Raw genomic sequence first — 15,690 nt, 5'->3', positions numbered from 1 at the left:
TTCATTATAAAGATATTAAAATGCACTAAACCTTCTATTATCTCAAGAGATTTGTCATTATTTTGTACAGAAAATGGCACTTAGGAAGTTATTTGAAGTAACTGTCACTTCTTTTTAATTACTTTTTGCAATTGATTGTCTTCTTTATACACACCAGCCGAATCACAGATGCACAGCAGCAACCTCATAACGTTCCAGAAGCAGAAAGCTGCCACAAAGCCAACTGATCGAGCTACTCGCATTTCCCTGGAATGGTTTTCCTGGCAGCACTCCAGGATACCAAGCACTCCCTGGCTGTACAAATTTCATACACCTTCTATCTGAAAGCCTTGCTTCCATTTGAAGACTTGACCACAGAACCACTTGTCTCCAAACCAAGGCAGCTAAAAGTTACCCTTGCACACAAACCATTCAACTTATTACAACCTGAAATCCATCTTAGTAAAATGATCTCAGTCTTTCAAATGTATATACCCTCCACTTCCTTCAGTTTTCAAACCTTTTACCTCATTGAGAACATGAATATTCTACTGACAATTCCAGCAATTTCACTGGAAAGTTTACGTAATGTAACCTTAACTACTGCATAGTGCAAAAAAGATTTTGTACTAAACATATAGCCTACCACTAGTAATTAGAGAAACAGGAATTTCAATGAAGACTAAGAAATTATTGTCTCTCAACCTAAATATCCTTGGACAGCAAAGCACTTGGTCATTTGGGGACCTGGTACAGCAGTGGTTGCTTCTAGTACAGTCAAGTTCTGCAGGAATAAAACTAGTTGAAATGCAGCTTCAGTATATCTCTGTCCAAGAGAGCTAATAGGTTTAGACCCATGCCTGGCACTTTACGAGTGTCCAACACCTACTCTATAATGCAGTATTAGAGCCATTTAAACTCCCTAAAGTGGGTCACAGCACTTGGCTGTTGCTCTACGGTCTCTGCCCGGAGTCTCAGCTTCTACAAGGTGCCAAAAGCCATCTTTACAGATGAATGGAAGAGAAGCAGTGATTAACTGAAAAGGCAAAGCTGTGGCAAACATACCTGCTGTAGCAGTGGGGGGCAGCCTGTGCTGTTCCAACATCCTGCTTGTGTCATTTAAATAAGCAAGAAAGTTTGCTTTTGTTTGTTTCCAGTTAATACATGCTATATTTGGGCTAGCAACACAGCAAGCACAGGGAAATACTTCAGAAATCCAAGTAAAAGATTCGTAGTTAAATCTAGCAAGTTTACACAAAACCAGCTTATGAAAATTTGGTGTGTGATACTCAGTGATTAAGCTCATGTGGCAGATAAGCATTGTCATCTTATTGTCCAAGGTCTTCTTCTGCAATTTCACTTATTTCTTAGCACTTTAAGAATTTGTACTACTTCATGTTCTACTTAATCCTTCTTTAAAGTAGAGGTGGCTTTCATTATTAAAGACACTAATGCAACAGAGTGTTACTGTTCTACTGTATCTTCTCACTAATGATAGTATGTTAAAGTAACTAACCTGGGTAGTAGTTCTAAATTTGTATTTATTTGGTATGCACACATTGTTTTTTGCAGCTGACAGTGTTTCCTGTTTTGCACAATCAGTTTTTCGGCTAAGGCCCTGGCTGATCGCACTGCTGTTAAATTCAACCTCATTTTGCAGCACAGTTCCTTACAAGAGTGAAGTCTTAGTATCCAAACAAATCCTTCGCAGATACTGTTAATAGTTCCCTGTGAGAACTGACCTACAGGTTCAGAAACAAAGAAGAATTTGGAAAGAATATGGAGCTCCTGTACCAGTGACAGTGTCAAGCAGTTTGTGTCCCTGCTCTTAACAGTGCTTCACCAGCTCTTTGTCCTAGATTTGTACCCTCATTTCATCTTACCCACCAACCACAAAGAATACCAACAAGAGTATACAAACTGTATGGAATTCTACTGCTTTGCACACAGTCACCCATAACCAAAAGCCAGTTAAGCATCTTCAAGATACTGTTTTGATAGCAAGAAGTTATCCTAACCATGTACTTGGAACTGCTTTTTAATATACATATTTTTTAAATTAGCTGTGCCCTAATACATAACTTTGGAGGAATCTCCTGGAAAAGGAAGAGTCTTGCTCTGACACACTGCTCCTAGCCTCAGGTAGCTTTAGGTAGCTTTAAGACCAGGCAAAACTTAATACCCAGTGTCTCTCCTTTGGAGGCCTACTGAGCACTCAGTGGGTAATACTGCTGGCCTTGGTTTTGTTTGATTGTTTTTCTGTTTCAGTACATGTCTGATTCTGTATTATGAATTTTAGAAGTGCACACACCCCTGATATGCAGAATAGCACTTGACTCTTCCCCCTCCCCATTTGTCTTATGTCAAGGCGGTGCAAGCCTTTTTGTAATCAATGGCCTAGTTACATAAATCACTCCTGTGATCTCTATAATATACAGCAGCTATTCCCAACTCCATTAACATTAGTTCAAGGTCTTTCCTGAGCTTTTTGCAGCAATACAAGTTATTTTTCTTTCCATTTTAATGACTTCCATGAATAAACATTTTCTTCCATGTAAAACACAGGTGTTTAGGTCCTAGGCAGTCAGCTACATCAGCACAAGTGGAACACTGGCCACAGGATTACTTTCATTTCTTCCACTGACTCACAATTAGAAGGGCTTGAACATGTGGCAGCAAGCAACAGGAACAAGGCCTAAATAAGAGCTACTATAACAAAGCCATGAATAAGCAGGTATAATATCATATTGAACTAAACTTGGAAATCTTAAATCTTTCCATTGTAACAAATCTTAACATTCCAAGAACTCTTGCTTTTATTACTGACTCTAAAGAAAGCAAATCCACACTACGCCAACGCTCACAACACCAGGTTTAATCTGGATTTGTACCAAGCTATCATTTGAGGATCAGGTAAGAACACTTAAGGTTTTAGGCTAGAGGAATTACATGCCAGCTCCATCTGCTGCAATTCAGTTGATAAGTAATAGCTACTGCTCCTTTCTTCTAACTCTGCAGACTACTAACTCAATTTCTCCAAAAATAAAATAAAATGAACACCAGTGACTAATTTGTTTTGCAATAAGAATTATTTACAGTTACCCAAAACTCACAGCTCAGACTGATGTCTGTCTATTCTTTGCCATTCAGACAGGATGGATCTTCTGTTACTTTAAGAACACAGCACATAATGACAATGCTTAAGGGAGAAATCTACCTTTGCTTTGAGTAGCGAATAAAAAGCAGTTCAATTGGAAATAAATTAAGATCAGTCCTGTCTCTTTAATTTTGATACTTCAGGTGAAATGTGCTGCTCATCATCACATTACTTTTCACTATTGCTACTGTTAGGAGACCATATGAAAAAACAATAACCTAAGTTTTAAATCTATTGAAGTCAGAACAAAGATCAAAACTCCACAGATTTGGTTAACTACATCTTTTCTACTTTTATCATTTTATTAGCTAACACTTTTAACTTGTACAAGGACCTGAGAAGATACAGGCTTTAAGAATCATGTCTATCTTTCAGAAAGAGGAACTAGTACTTGGTTTTTACACAAGCCTTCCCATCCCTCCCCTGTTATATCTCCATTGTCTAATAACACTCTACATCCTTTCTAGGAGTAGATATCAGTTCTGCCACTAAACATCCTCCCAAAGATCAGCTTGCATTATACTCTAAATACTAAACTTTTTGCATTGCCTTATTTTAGTTAAGAAATAGAGAATGATATTTGTCCTCAGAGTGATAATTAAAATGCTCATTAATGAACTGCATTTGAAAAATCTCCATAAGAGCCTCCAACTGGTAATGATTGAGGTTAGATGTGCACAGTGAAAGGCGGACAGTCTTGAAGAAAATAAAGATCTATTACTATACATCTTCATAGAGCAGATATAAAGACAAATATAGAAATCCTGCTATAAAATCAGGATGTCTGCACCCACCAATGCTATCCAAAGAGTTTGTAAGTTTTCTTTTGGAGGTGTGAGGGGTTATTGAAACTACAGTTTCAAAGGTGTAATGTAACTTGCAAGCAAGGTCACTTCTAGCAAGTGAAAAGTACCTACAGAGCACAGTCTGAGAAAAAATGTTCAAGAGTCATTAGTACTTAAATGGAAACACATGCATATGGAATACACACACATTCAAGAACTGATATAATCAACAGGATGAGGGTTTGGAGCACAGTGCTGTATCTTTTACATGGTCTGTAAATCAGCCTGCATTTCCCTAAAACGCAGTTGAGGTTTACTTTTAGCTTCAGCTTTCCTTGCTTAGCAAGCATTCATACTGCTTTTACTACAACAATAATTCAGACAAAAAGGAAAGGAAAATCCATTAAACTCCCACGCCTTTTGCCTACACAGCTCCAGCAACACAAACATTTTAATATCTACAATGGAGCTAAAACAGGAAATTAAAAGACTGTTTACAAGGCGATTAAGCACTGTGGATTATCGTATATTGAAATACTTTACCAAAATACATATAAAGAAACTCATGTATGTTTTATTGCCACAGTACTTTAAAAAAAAAAAAAAAAGATTATACTTCTCTAATCAAGTATTTTAGTAATCTCAGAATTCTGACGTTCATTAAAATACTTATTACATACTTAATGTTGTTACAGGACTGCTTCTCTGAAGCTGTTTTCCATCTGAACATCTATACACATGAATACATACACTAATTCAAAATACTTTCCTCAATTAAATCTTGAATATTTAACACCCAGCCTAACACAGTATATTCCATTGTCTCAGACTTTCTATGTTAAAAGAACACACTTCCACAAGATCAAAGAAGGATTACATTTGGAAACAGCAGAAACCACATACTGTTATAAGAAAGTTCCATTTCATTCTGATTCGTTCAAAGATTGTTCAGTAAATTTTGTAGCCACTATCAAACATATCCTAGGAAAGAACAAGGTCATAAGCCATGATTATGCAAACCCTATGAAACAGTGAAGCAGCGCTACGAAGACAGAGGTAGATTCTAAGGAGCCCGGCTTTATACTAACAAAACAAGGTTGCAAGTGCCTTGCCAAAAGGCTGCCCAGAGAAGCTGTGGATGCCAGGTTCCTGTAAGTTTTCTGGGCCAGCTTGGATGGGGCAACCTGGTCTAAAGGGAAGCATACCTGGACTTCCCCCTCCCCCCCAAACTGAGTAATTGTAAGTCATCTTAATTCATTCACATTACTGGTCTGCAATAGGCAAGCATTTTACTGAGTTCAAAATTCACTTTATTCTAAACAGTGTGTTCTAGTATTTACCAGTCCTAAAGTGTTGAAGATCAAATTGCCTTCAACTGTATGAGAAACAAAAGCACTTAAAGAAATTGAAAGACTGAAGATTTCTAGAGAGCATTCTGTAAGTGTGCTGTTATAAATCTTCATAACACAGCTCCTGAATATGACTCATCACATCTGCACCATACACCACACATTAGAACTGCAGTAAACATAAAACCAGGAGCAAGTCACTTTATCTTCAAAATAAGATTTCTCTACTTGTTGTACAGTGAGCGTAACTAGTATTTCATACAGCTCACTTTGTTTCAGCTCCACTCTCTAGTTCTGCATACAGAGATTGCTTCTTTCATTAAAATTCAGAGGAAGAATATTATTCCCCTGATAAAGTTAACTATTCTAAACAAATTATTGGGGCATCCCAACTAATGTACTTGATTTAATCAACAAGAAGTTAATGGGACCAAATTGATGGCAGAAATTAGTCAAGACTAGTTGGGATTTATTAACAGATATGTTCAGAAAAGGACTGTGCAGTCAATATGGGGTTTCAGCAAGTGAGGTCATCCATTATAGAAACAAGTTAAAGTACTTTGCTTTCTCCTCTTAATCTGAACAGAAGACATCCAATGATAGAGCAAGGCAGAGGCACAAAAGGTTAGAGCTTTCAGTTAATCATTTTTACTAAAGAAGTCACAGAACGTTACACAGTCTTCACTATGCATAAAATACAAAGTATGCATGAAAGAAGTATGCAAGAGAGACTACTTCCTTACTGCTTTCTCTGCACCCACTAGATTAAAGCTTCATTTCCAAACAACATAGAAGTATAATTTGAAATCAATTGATGTAACATTTGTTTTCTGCCCAATCCCTGAAGGCATTCAAGACCAGGCTGGATGTGGCTCTGGGCAGCCCGGTTTGGCGGTTGACAACTCTGCACACAAGATGATTTTGAGGTCATTTTCAACCCAGCTCTAAAATATTACATAAACAATCTTGGAATATTCCAAGTTCAATAAGGCCATAAAAGACTAACTGCTATAAATAGATAAGCTAAGCTGACTTAAGGACATACCCAGTTCTTCTCTGGATCTCTCACAACTACAGCAGATGTGAGGTTCTGTTTGGACTCACTGTTAGTTCTTCCCTAAAACAGATGTGCAGCAGGGCCAGCTTTGTATCAAAAGAGTACACCACATTCAGTTCTTCTGAAAAAACACAAGCAAAAGGAAGCTGGAAAGCAACATCACTCAGTGGAAGCTGCATAGCAGGATCTCTTCAGCATGCCAAAAAAACCAGTCAACTTACTGACAGTTCTCCTTGTCCCATCAAACAGCTAATACGTGCACTAAGTTCTAGTCAAAATACAAACTGCTTCTATTTGCCTTATCAAGGGTGACAGTGAAGAAATGAACTGAGTAATTACAAGCAGTTCAGCAGGTGCTGCAGAATCAAAACTGTCCAAAGCCTGTGAAAAATATTATGATGCACACTGCAAGTCTAAGAGAGCCTATTTTCTTTTCTTTATTCTCATATTCTATCCCCCAGATTTAAGCTAGCTTTTCATGTGAATTCTAATAGAAAAGAACAAAAGCAACTCAACATTTACTGTGGAACAGTGAAATCATGAAAGAAATTTAAACTACTTTATCTACACAGAAGTTAAATCCTGTGGCATTACAAGTGCTCAACTTACTGAATTAAGTTGTGCACACATGTTGCTCATTAGGCAGGCCTTATCTTACACTGTAACCAGTGGGACTACTTGTGAACAAGGAACAACTCCTTCCAGAATTGACTATAAAAAGTAGCTGCATTGAATTAATGTGAAACCACTTATAAAGCTTTGTCTTTTCTTCAAGATTGCAAATTTGACAACTGCCAGTCTGTCAAGAGAATTCTACTGAGCACAAACAGCACTTTGAAACTTACATGAATTACAGCTGTCTATTTCCAGTGGAAATAATTTCAAGCAAACTACTTGCATATGCTATAGTTTATCCACCTGGATGGTATCTGAATTTAGGAAGACCTGATTCTACTATTTGGTGCAAAATAGTATTCTCAGTAATTTGTAAGTCAAAATATTCATATGATACTGAAATAAAAATTAAACCACAAACATATGCCTACCTACTGACACAATTATTGCCAAAGCAAATCATTCCTTTTCTAAATTAATTCACCTTTCAGCTCCATGCTATTTCTTTTCCAACTGAGACCAAGGAAATATCATTTAAGGGAGTTAGGAGGAGTCAAAACAAACAAACAAAAGAAGTTGCATAGCTTAAGTTTTGTTCCCCAAATACAATTTGGGCCATGGCCATGATTGCTTAAAATCACTTACACTGCTTGAAGCTTCTGAGTCACCAAACACCGAGTTCCCTAATGTTTATTCCTTCACTGAAAAACAGTCCATGGAAAAATAGGCTTACAATTTGAAGGACAGAATAATAAACTGTCAGGTTAAAAAGCTCCATTCACGCATTTTCCTCCTACTAGCTAATGACATGCAGTTACTGGTTATTCTTTGAGAGAATAATACGATTTCGTCTGTATCACCTGAGAAGTAGAACATAACTCACTCCCTTAAGTGAACTGTCTCAAGAATGGTATCCTTTGTCTTCTTCCAGCAGAGGATAAATAAAACCAAATGAAGGTCTATAAAGTGGGGTATATGCTTCTCAATCACATGATGATAACTTTCCAAAATTCAACTACTTAATTCATCTACTATTTCAGTCACTAAAAGGTAAGGTATTCTGATTAAGCATCCATGGTTGACTGGCAAGGCTTTGTTGGAGTTTTGGTTTTTTGCTTTTTAAGATATAGGTCATCCTGAAAGTAATGTCCCCTGTTTATTTCCATGGAAACTGCAACAGACACAAGGAGCATAACAATACGGTTTAATGTAGCAAATTATCAGCTACAAAACAGTATTTTTCCATGTTGTCACCACCATTCACACTGCATTTTTGCCAGCAATTAAAAAGATTCTATATGCTATACTCATAAATGTCTGCACTAGCAGAGGTGACACAGTTTCACAGCTGCTATGATGACATCATTGCTGAAACACATCAACCAGCACCTCACTCTGCTCACATCCACAGTTTGGTCTCCATAAACATTCAACAAATGTCAGTGAATGTCAACGGGTGCCATATTTTCCCTCATGGAGGAATTCAACAGCACCCCTTTGCTTTGCACACACTTCCATGCCGGACACAGGCAGTCTCACGAAGTATTCTGCTGAAAACTGTTGCACAAACACAACAAGTAACAAAATATTAGCAGGAAGGTTCAATCTCTTCTGCCATACCACCAGCATCCATCTGTTACGACACGAGTCATAATCAAATAGGAGGCATTACTTTTGGAGCAGCCCCCATATTAGAAATTCTGCTTGTCAGGTCAGTATGGAATTTAGAACTCTTACACCAACTGCTGAGACACACACTCAACCTTTTTGAAAATCAGAAAGTTTTAGAACACCTCAAACTGAGCATACAAAAAAAAAAAAAAACAGAAAAAAAAACAACACAACACAAAACACAACAAATTTAAGGCACTCAGTATTCCTGGGAAATCAAAGTCTAGTTGCAGTTGACAATCCATTTTCATAATGTCTTTCCTAAAACTCAAGTGTCTAAAATGCCACTAATGACACTGTGAAGTTATTTTGTTATACTGAATACAATTGCTTGCTCTTGAGCAAAGAGCTTCGCTACTCTAAGTGTATACCACTTAGAGTAAAGTGAATGGAAAAAAATTGTGAGCACTTTACAGTTCAGAGTCTCTGATGACATCAGTGCACAGTACACCAAGAAGAGCAGGGTAAAAATGTGTAGACCAGACAGTGGTTTCAGATGCTATTGCACTAGAAATAATGAAATGCTGGGCAACTGACTGCGTGAAGCAGTATCACCCTCATCCCTCCCAGCTTGGCAGCTTGCAATCATCACATCTCCATTTGCCCATCCATCCTCATGCCTGGAAACTGCTCTCTTCCCTCAGAAGGATGATGGAGAAGACTGACACTGACGTGCAACTGCATCACTGAATTAAAGCAATTGTGCAAAGAGTAACTTCTAGGTGGTTATGCTGTTTGGCACACTAGTAGTTGCCCTCCCAGCACATCTTACAGAGACAAGCCTTACCGATGCAATGGGGAAGAGTGAAAAATCCTATTAAATCTCAAACTATAAGCTGATCACCATTAATACAGTTTGTTTGTACTGCAAAGTCACTTTGTATTGTTAAGGCATTTGTATTCCATCCAAGTCAAGTACCACCTCACAATGCACATTTTATTGTGTTACCAACTCATTTCAATATAACTTTCACCAGTGGAGAAATAGCATTTGAAATAAATAATTCATGGGAGTTTTCCTATTTTTACTCACTTATTTAATTGTTTTAGTATTTTATCTCTAAACACATTGCTTTACTGCATCAACCTTGCTCTTGCATAACCAGATTCGGCATTTGCAGAATTTTAGGGCACTTCAAAATATCTTTTATATAAATCTACATTCTTACAACAAGTTATAAAGCTACTGAAAACAAATCTAGAGAAGCAATAACTTTTGCAGCTGATCAACAGTATGAAATCCTACTGCATCACTGACAGTGGGTATTCCAGTCCAATGTGAAAAGAGCTGGGTATCCCAAAGCCAGTCCCTCAGGTCTGGAATCAGCTTATACTCACTCAACTCTGTGAGCAACCTGAGCTGAACCCAAGGTCTCCAAGTGACAGGTAAATCACATTTGGCTTCAGACTTGTGTGGCCTGACAGCTGCTTATCACAGGTTGGAAAGGTGGGGAAAACACAAAGCCCCCCTGGGAGAAATGCTTCTTTCTTTGGCAATCTTAATACTTTTCTTTATAGCTCAGAGGCACAACAACTGGTAAAAAGATCCCAGTAGAGTTAACAAGTTCAATGATCCTGACAATGCTGAACATTTTAAAGGAAGGAGGAAGGAGGGATCTAATTAACTGTAAAGATCTAATTTACACAAGACTTTCAGATGCAAGCCAAAGGGCTTGTAGTTTTAGTTACTTGTAGGACACTGCACAAAATTCCACAAGTTTAACTAAAACTGCTACTTTTCTTCAAAATGTACCACCTTTGAGATAACATTTGAAAAACACTAACTGAATGAGTTGATGTAGGTGATAGCAACATTAAATTCTCTAAATTATCCAAATCTTCCAAGTGCACAGTGAGTATCATAGCAACTAGTCAATGAAGATTCTCTGTCAGGTAAAGAAACGAAGGCTGCCAAGAAAGCCAGAAGACCATAACAAGTATGTGCCCTTTCCCTAGTATAGATGTCACACCAGCAAATGAAAGCTGCAGCACTCCTTTGTTAGCACAAGCAAGCATTTAGTATGCTAGTTTTTTTCAGTTTAAATACTGTAAATCATCTAGAAACAATATTTTGCAGTTACCAAAATTAAGATGCAAGTCTTAATTAAGCCATACTGTAACTAGAAGCGTTCAAGAATATCATATTATCCATTACTGCATTTATCCAATATAGAAGTTTCATTATTGAAAATACAAATGGCACGCTAGGTAGAACTAATAACAAAACACTTGTACATCTGTTTCCATTCTACACTTAAAATTGTGCTTTTTAAATAAAAGTATTTTCTAAGAAAAAAAGTTAATGCAACATGACTGAAAGGGGAGGATATGCACATACCTGACACTTCTTGAACTGTCACCTTCAGACCTGAAAAATAAGATATGAACAGTTAGGATGACAGTCTTCCCACACGTTCTCTTTATGTTTCAGCAAGTTTTTCTAAGGCTTTCTCTACTATTTAGGCATTAAATAAGAAAAGTTATTCTTAAATTTAAAATAAATTTATTAGAAGTTAAAAAGTCTAACATTTAAAGCCAATAAAAGGAATACTACCTAAAATATGTGCTACCAGTCCCTGAAACATCAGTGACGACCAGCACACATGCAAGTCTTTTGCTGTTTTAAGCTTTTCTTCAGTCTTAGCTATGACATTCATAATCACTGGACTTATCAGATACTACCCAGTAAGTGCTACTGTCTGTAAAAAACAGTTCATAAAACTCTAAAACCACACATTTGTCTGTTTCTCAGAGTTGTGAAGAAATAAATGATAAAATACATCAAGTTATAGAAGCTCTTGAAGATCATATTTTTCTCAAGATAGGATCATTTTATCAGTCAAAACAGGAACAAAACTGACCCCACCTTTTCCCCGCTCCTTACACCCAGGCTCCATCTTTTTCTTCCCAATAAGGAAATTTCATTTAATGTCACACATACTGACAAGTTTTCTGTCTCTTAAGATGATTAGAAACATAAAACTCACAGCATTTTAGGGAAAAATAAATAAATAAATCCAGTGCAAAATATTAATCTATTTGCCCTGTTCTGTTTCTTCCTCATGCCAAAGCAATCCAGCTTTATTGCTAATGAACCCGTAACTAGCTTTCAGCCTCGTAAGCTAAAGCTGAGAATTCAGAATCAAAAATAATCAATGTAGGAGATTCCAGAGCAAAATCAAGCTTTAAAAGAACCTTTTCCATATCTAAATCTTCAGAGAGATCCAAATAATCTGCAGAATCACTGGACATTTCTTAGTACAGTGTGACAAAAGGTAGAATAAGAATTCTTCAGTGATCACTGAAAGAAATAATACAATGAACCAATTCTGATCATTGAATACAGATTTGTTTCAGTATCTTTATCCAGGATCAAAGAGTGACGTGAAGTTAATTAGTGATCACTTCTGCATCCTGGGCAGCTTGTTAGAAACCCATAGTAAAAGCAGCCCTCGGTTCATTAAGATTATTGGTTCATGTGACACCGCAAAATAAATAAATAAATAAATAAATAGCCAAGTCTGCCTTTCTGTCTTCCTTCAACTTAGAGCCTGCACAGTGCTGCATGCCAGGAAACCTCTCCAGCATCAGATGGAGCATCAATGCACCAGCATAAGGCAGTCACAGGAGTGCAGCTATGCTGGACATCAGCCAGCATCTTTGCTGTAAGCCTTGAAGACAGGCAAACATCTCAGCCAGAGCCGAGCAGGGTGCCCAACACAGCTTACAATAACTCCAGCCATTGCTGGGGTTTTCCATTCTTGCTCTCTGTTGCAAGTCAAATTACCATTGGATTTTTATTTTTAAAGCAGAAGCTGCACAAAATAACTTCCCTTTTATTTAAAAAAAAAAAACAAACAAACTATTTTTCAAGATCTACTGTAGGAATAAGTGTCAAAACTGCTCTCTTCTTCCTCCCTCTATTACATATTCAGTACTATTTGGTTGTTTTTTTTTTTTTTCCCCTCTTGAAATTTAATGAAATCTGTCAGGAAAATTCCACCCCCAACAAAAAGACTGTTACAAATTAGAGCTTTCTTGGATTTTTATTTTATCCCACTGAGCCTGAATGACATTATTTGCCCCCATGGATCACAACAGATCTGCAATACTCCATTAGAAACACTCCATGAGTCTTACAGCAGCCTTGCTTTCTGGACATAGTAATCAGATATCTAAAACCTCCCTAAGCCCCAAAACAAGCACGTTCTCTGTTTTTCCCTTGCTAAGTAGGCCTAGGTCAGCATCAGCACATTGCCAGCACTGTGGAGAACAGCATGTCCAGGAACACAAACATATGGAATAGAGATTTTACAAAAAAAGAGCTAGTTTGCAAGAATTCATATATTTTAGACAGCTATATAGAAAACTCTACCGTGCTGAAGATTATTAAAAGAACCGATAAAATATTTAGTAAGACCTGTGCAGCTGGCTGTACTTTAAACAAGGTATGTTCCAGGATGAGAAAAATATTATTTCTACCACTAATTATGACTGTTCCAGCAAGATTCTTTTACCACACACAACTGAAGGAAGGAATGAGCACCCACTGCTAAGACATTCTCTTGGGACTGCCCAACACAAAACTGATAGAACAGGTCAGTTACAGAATTACAATTACTACATTGCATTTTGATTTAATAGGCAGAAAAATAACTGTTCTGCACACTAGGAAAAATCAAGTTTTTTTTTTTTTAAATAACTTAGGTAATATTGTCATAGTTTTGCTCTTTTTCAAATACGAGAACTTAGTGGCCACAGGTTCTCTAAAAACTTTCAGCGAGATAAAGTTTCTTTCATAATGTGACACCTAACAGTCAGATACAATGCACACAGGCCAGATATACACACTGCAGAAGACTGCTTCCAGTCCCTCAAGCTAGATGCATTGCCTTCAGATGCTGACCTTAAAGCACAGTGGTCACAAGCATTCTTCATGCACATTAGGATTAGGAACAGATATGATACAACTGGTAACAATCCTTAGGAAGGTCTGTGAAGTCAGAATATGGGTAAGCTCAAAGACAAAAGAGATGGAGATGACCCCCAAGACACGAGGCTTTCCATTCCAGCTCTTGACAGACATTGCTCATTCTAGTGGTGACTGTCAAAACTTCTTTAGGCCTTACAAAGGCATTACACACACACACACAGAGGGAAAGAGAGAGAGAGAGACAAACTTTCAGCATCCATACCAAAAAATGAGCTTATAAAAAATAAATCAGTTTGCTATTCCTGTCCATGCTTGCTCTTAGAAAATAGGCACTTCCTTAGGTAGCAGATGCAATTTTTTTTCTTCTGAAGCTTAATTGTTAAGCTCAGACATCTATCAATCCAGGAGAAGCAGCAAAACAGTAACTTCCATAAATAGCTCATATTCAATTACCATACCACTGAAGTGTATCTACTAGTATATGGTTTCCACAAAGAGCTTGTTATCTCTATTCCTGGACTGTCGTCAGCCGCTACTGCCTGAAAATTGTTTTCCAAACACTCCCAACATGGATTTCTGATAGGAAAAAAAGATCACCTTGATTTTATTGCTCAGCTTTCACTGCTGCATACACTACTGAGCTTAAGGCTAGATAGCATTTGGGCTGAACTCATTCTCTCTGCACTCACTCAGTTCATCTATCTCACATTTCATAGTAACCTAAGTTCTCTTTTTTTTCCTAGTGTTTGGAAATACTTTGAAGCAATGGTTGGAATACAAAGCCCCACATATTTCCACAAAAAGCAACACCCTCCAGTCCATGCCATGTACTTCATATCAAGGTTATTGATACCATCTGCCTGCTCAGTGAGAGGCAGAGGAACATGCTTGCTCCAGCATGCAAATAAAAAGCAGCACTGGGCAAATGATGCATCCTACCACCACCTGGATAACCTGGAACAATCTTCAATATACAAATAATTAACAAAAATACTTCAATACACATAATACAAACATTCAAAATAGAGGTGCAAACTTCCTCAGGGCAATTCCAGTTGCCTGGAAAAGCATTGTTACCTTCTACATACAGTTGTCCAGGTTATTTGTGGGAAGGAGGAGGAGAAGCAAATTAATTTTTTCAGGGTGTACATTACTGAAGCTGTGCACAGATGGAAGTAACAGTGATCTAAGCACAAAACTACTGAGACGTATTTTTACATTTCTCTATCAAAGGGTTCTCTGTCCATCCCAGGAAGGGGAAGCTATTAAGCAGAAGGATAAATTATACAAAGCAGCCTTACCCATCCACCCCCTAGGAAGCTTGGCATATGTCACAAAAAAACAATTTCTAGACAGTTACGGTTCAAGTCAACAGGCTCATTCAGAATGCAGTCCCCTTAGGTATGCTACATAGAGCGGCAGACAAAATGATCTGCAGAATAGCAAATACAGCCAAGCAGAAAACAAGTCAAAGGAGGAGGAGCGTGGAGTTTTGTTTACAAAAGTTTTCTATTATCCTTCCCTGCAGCAAGTAGTTTCACAAAACACAGCTAATCCTCTAGAACAACATTTCACTCTGCTAAAAAGGCCCTAAAATTTCCCCTTGCTTTACCTGAAGATCATTTTCAATACCCATCTCATGAGATTAATCAATTAGATGTCTGTGGAGGTGTCAATTTATGTTACAGATAAGTATTCCATAAAGTAGCCATATGGAAGGAAACTAAGTATTTCGCTTTGATAAACCAGGGGTGCTCTTAATATCAGCATCAGGCAATTAAAAAATGGACCTGGAAGAGAAAATTGCTTAAAATACTTTGGCTTAATGATCTGCCAAAATAATTTGACCAATTTGGGTTTTTTTCCTCCATTGCTTTTCAGTTATTTGTAGTTCAGATTTTCTCACAAGGAAATAACTGATACTACAAAAACTGAAATGGGTCTGATCCCACTGCTTGAAAAATCACATGGTTATTACATTAATCATTTTACAAGTGAAGTAATTGCATTTTTCCCCTGCAGCTCACAACTTACAAAGCCATTTTACCTCTAAATTGTAGAGTTGTCCTCATTCCACCCAGAAGGCAGGAAATATTAAATTTACTCAATTAGATGCAGGCCACATTTTTTGTTTTAAACATTTG

At 37.4% G+C, this 15,690-nt stretch overlaps 1 protein-coding gene across 6 annotated transcripts in view; it reads right to left on the bottom strand.

Annotated features, from left to right (window-relative positions):
- Window positions 1–15,690, bottom strand: part of IQSEC1 (IQ motif and Sec7 domain ArfGEF 1) — a 247,199-nt gene that overhangs the window by 194,842 nt on the left and 36,667 nt on the right. For all 6 annotated transcript variants that reach the window (XM_032447347.2, XM_085516928.1, XM_015874690.3 and 3 more), the window contains exon 2: window positions 10,952–10,981. In XM_032447347.2, coding sequence (XP_032303238.2) covers window positions 10,952–10,981 — 30 coding nt within the window. The remainder of the gene's footprint in view (window positions 1–10,951; window positions 10,982–15,690) is intronic.

This window comes from Coturnix japonica, chromosome 15 (assembly GCF_054131305.1).
Source record: "Coturnix japonica strain WE chromosome 15, WE-NBRP24, whole genome shotgun sequence".
Taxonomy (NCBI): domain Eukaryota; kingdom Metazoa; phylum Chordata; class Aves; order Galliformes; family Phasianidae; genus Coturnix; species Coturnix japonica.
The sequence above is the reverse complement of the archived record's forward strand: the minus strand, read 5'-3'. Positions and strand labels throughout refer to the sequence as shown.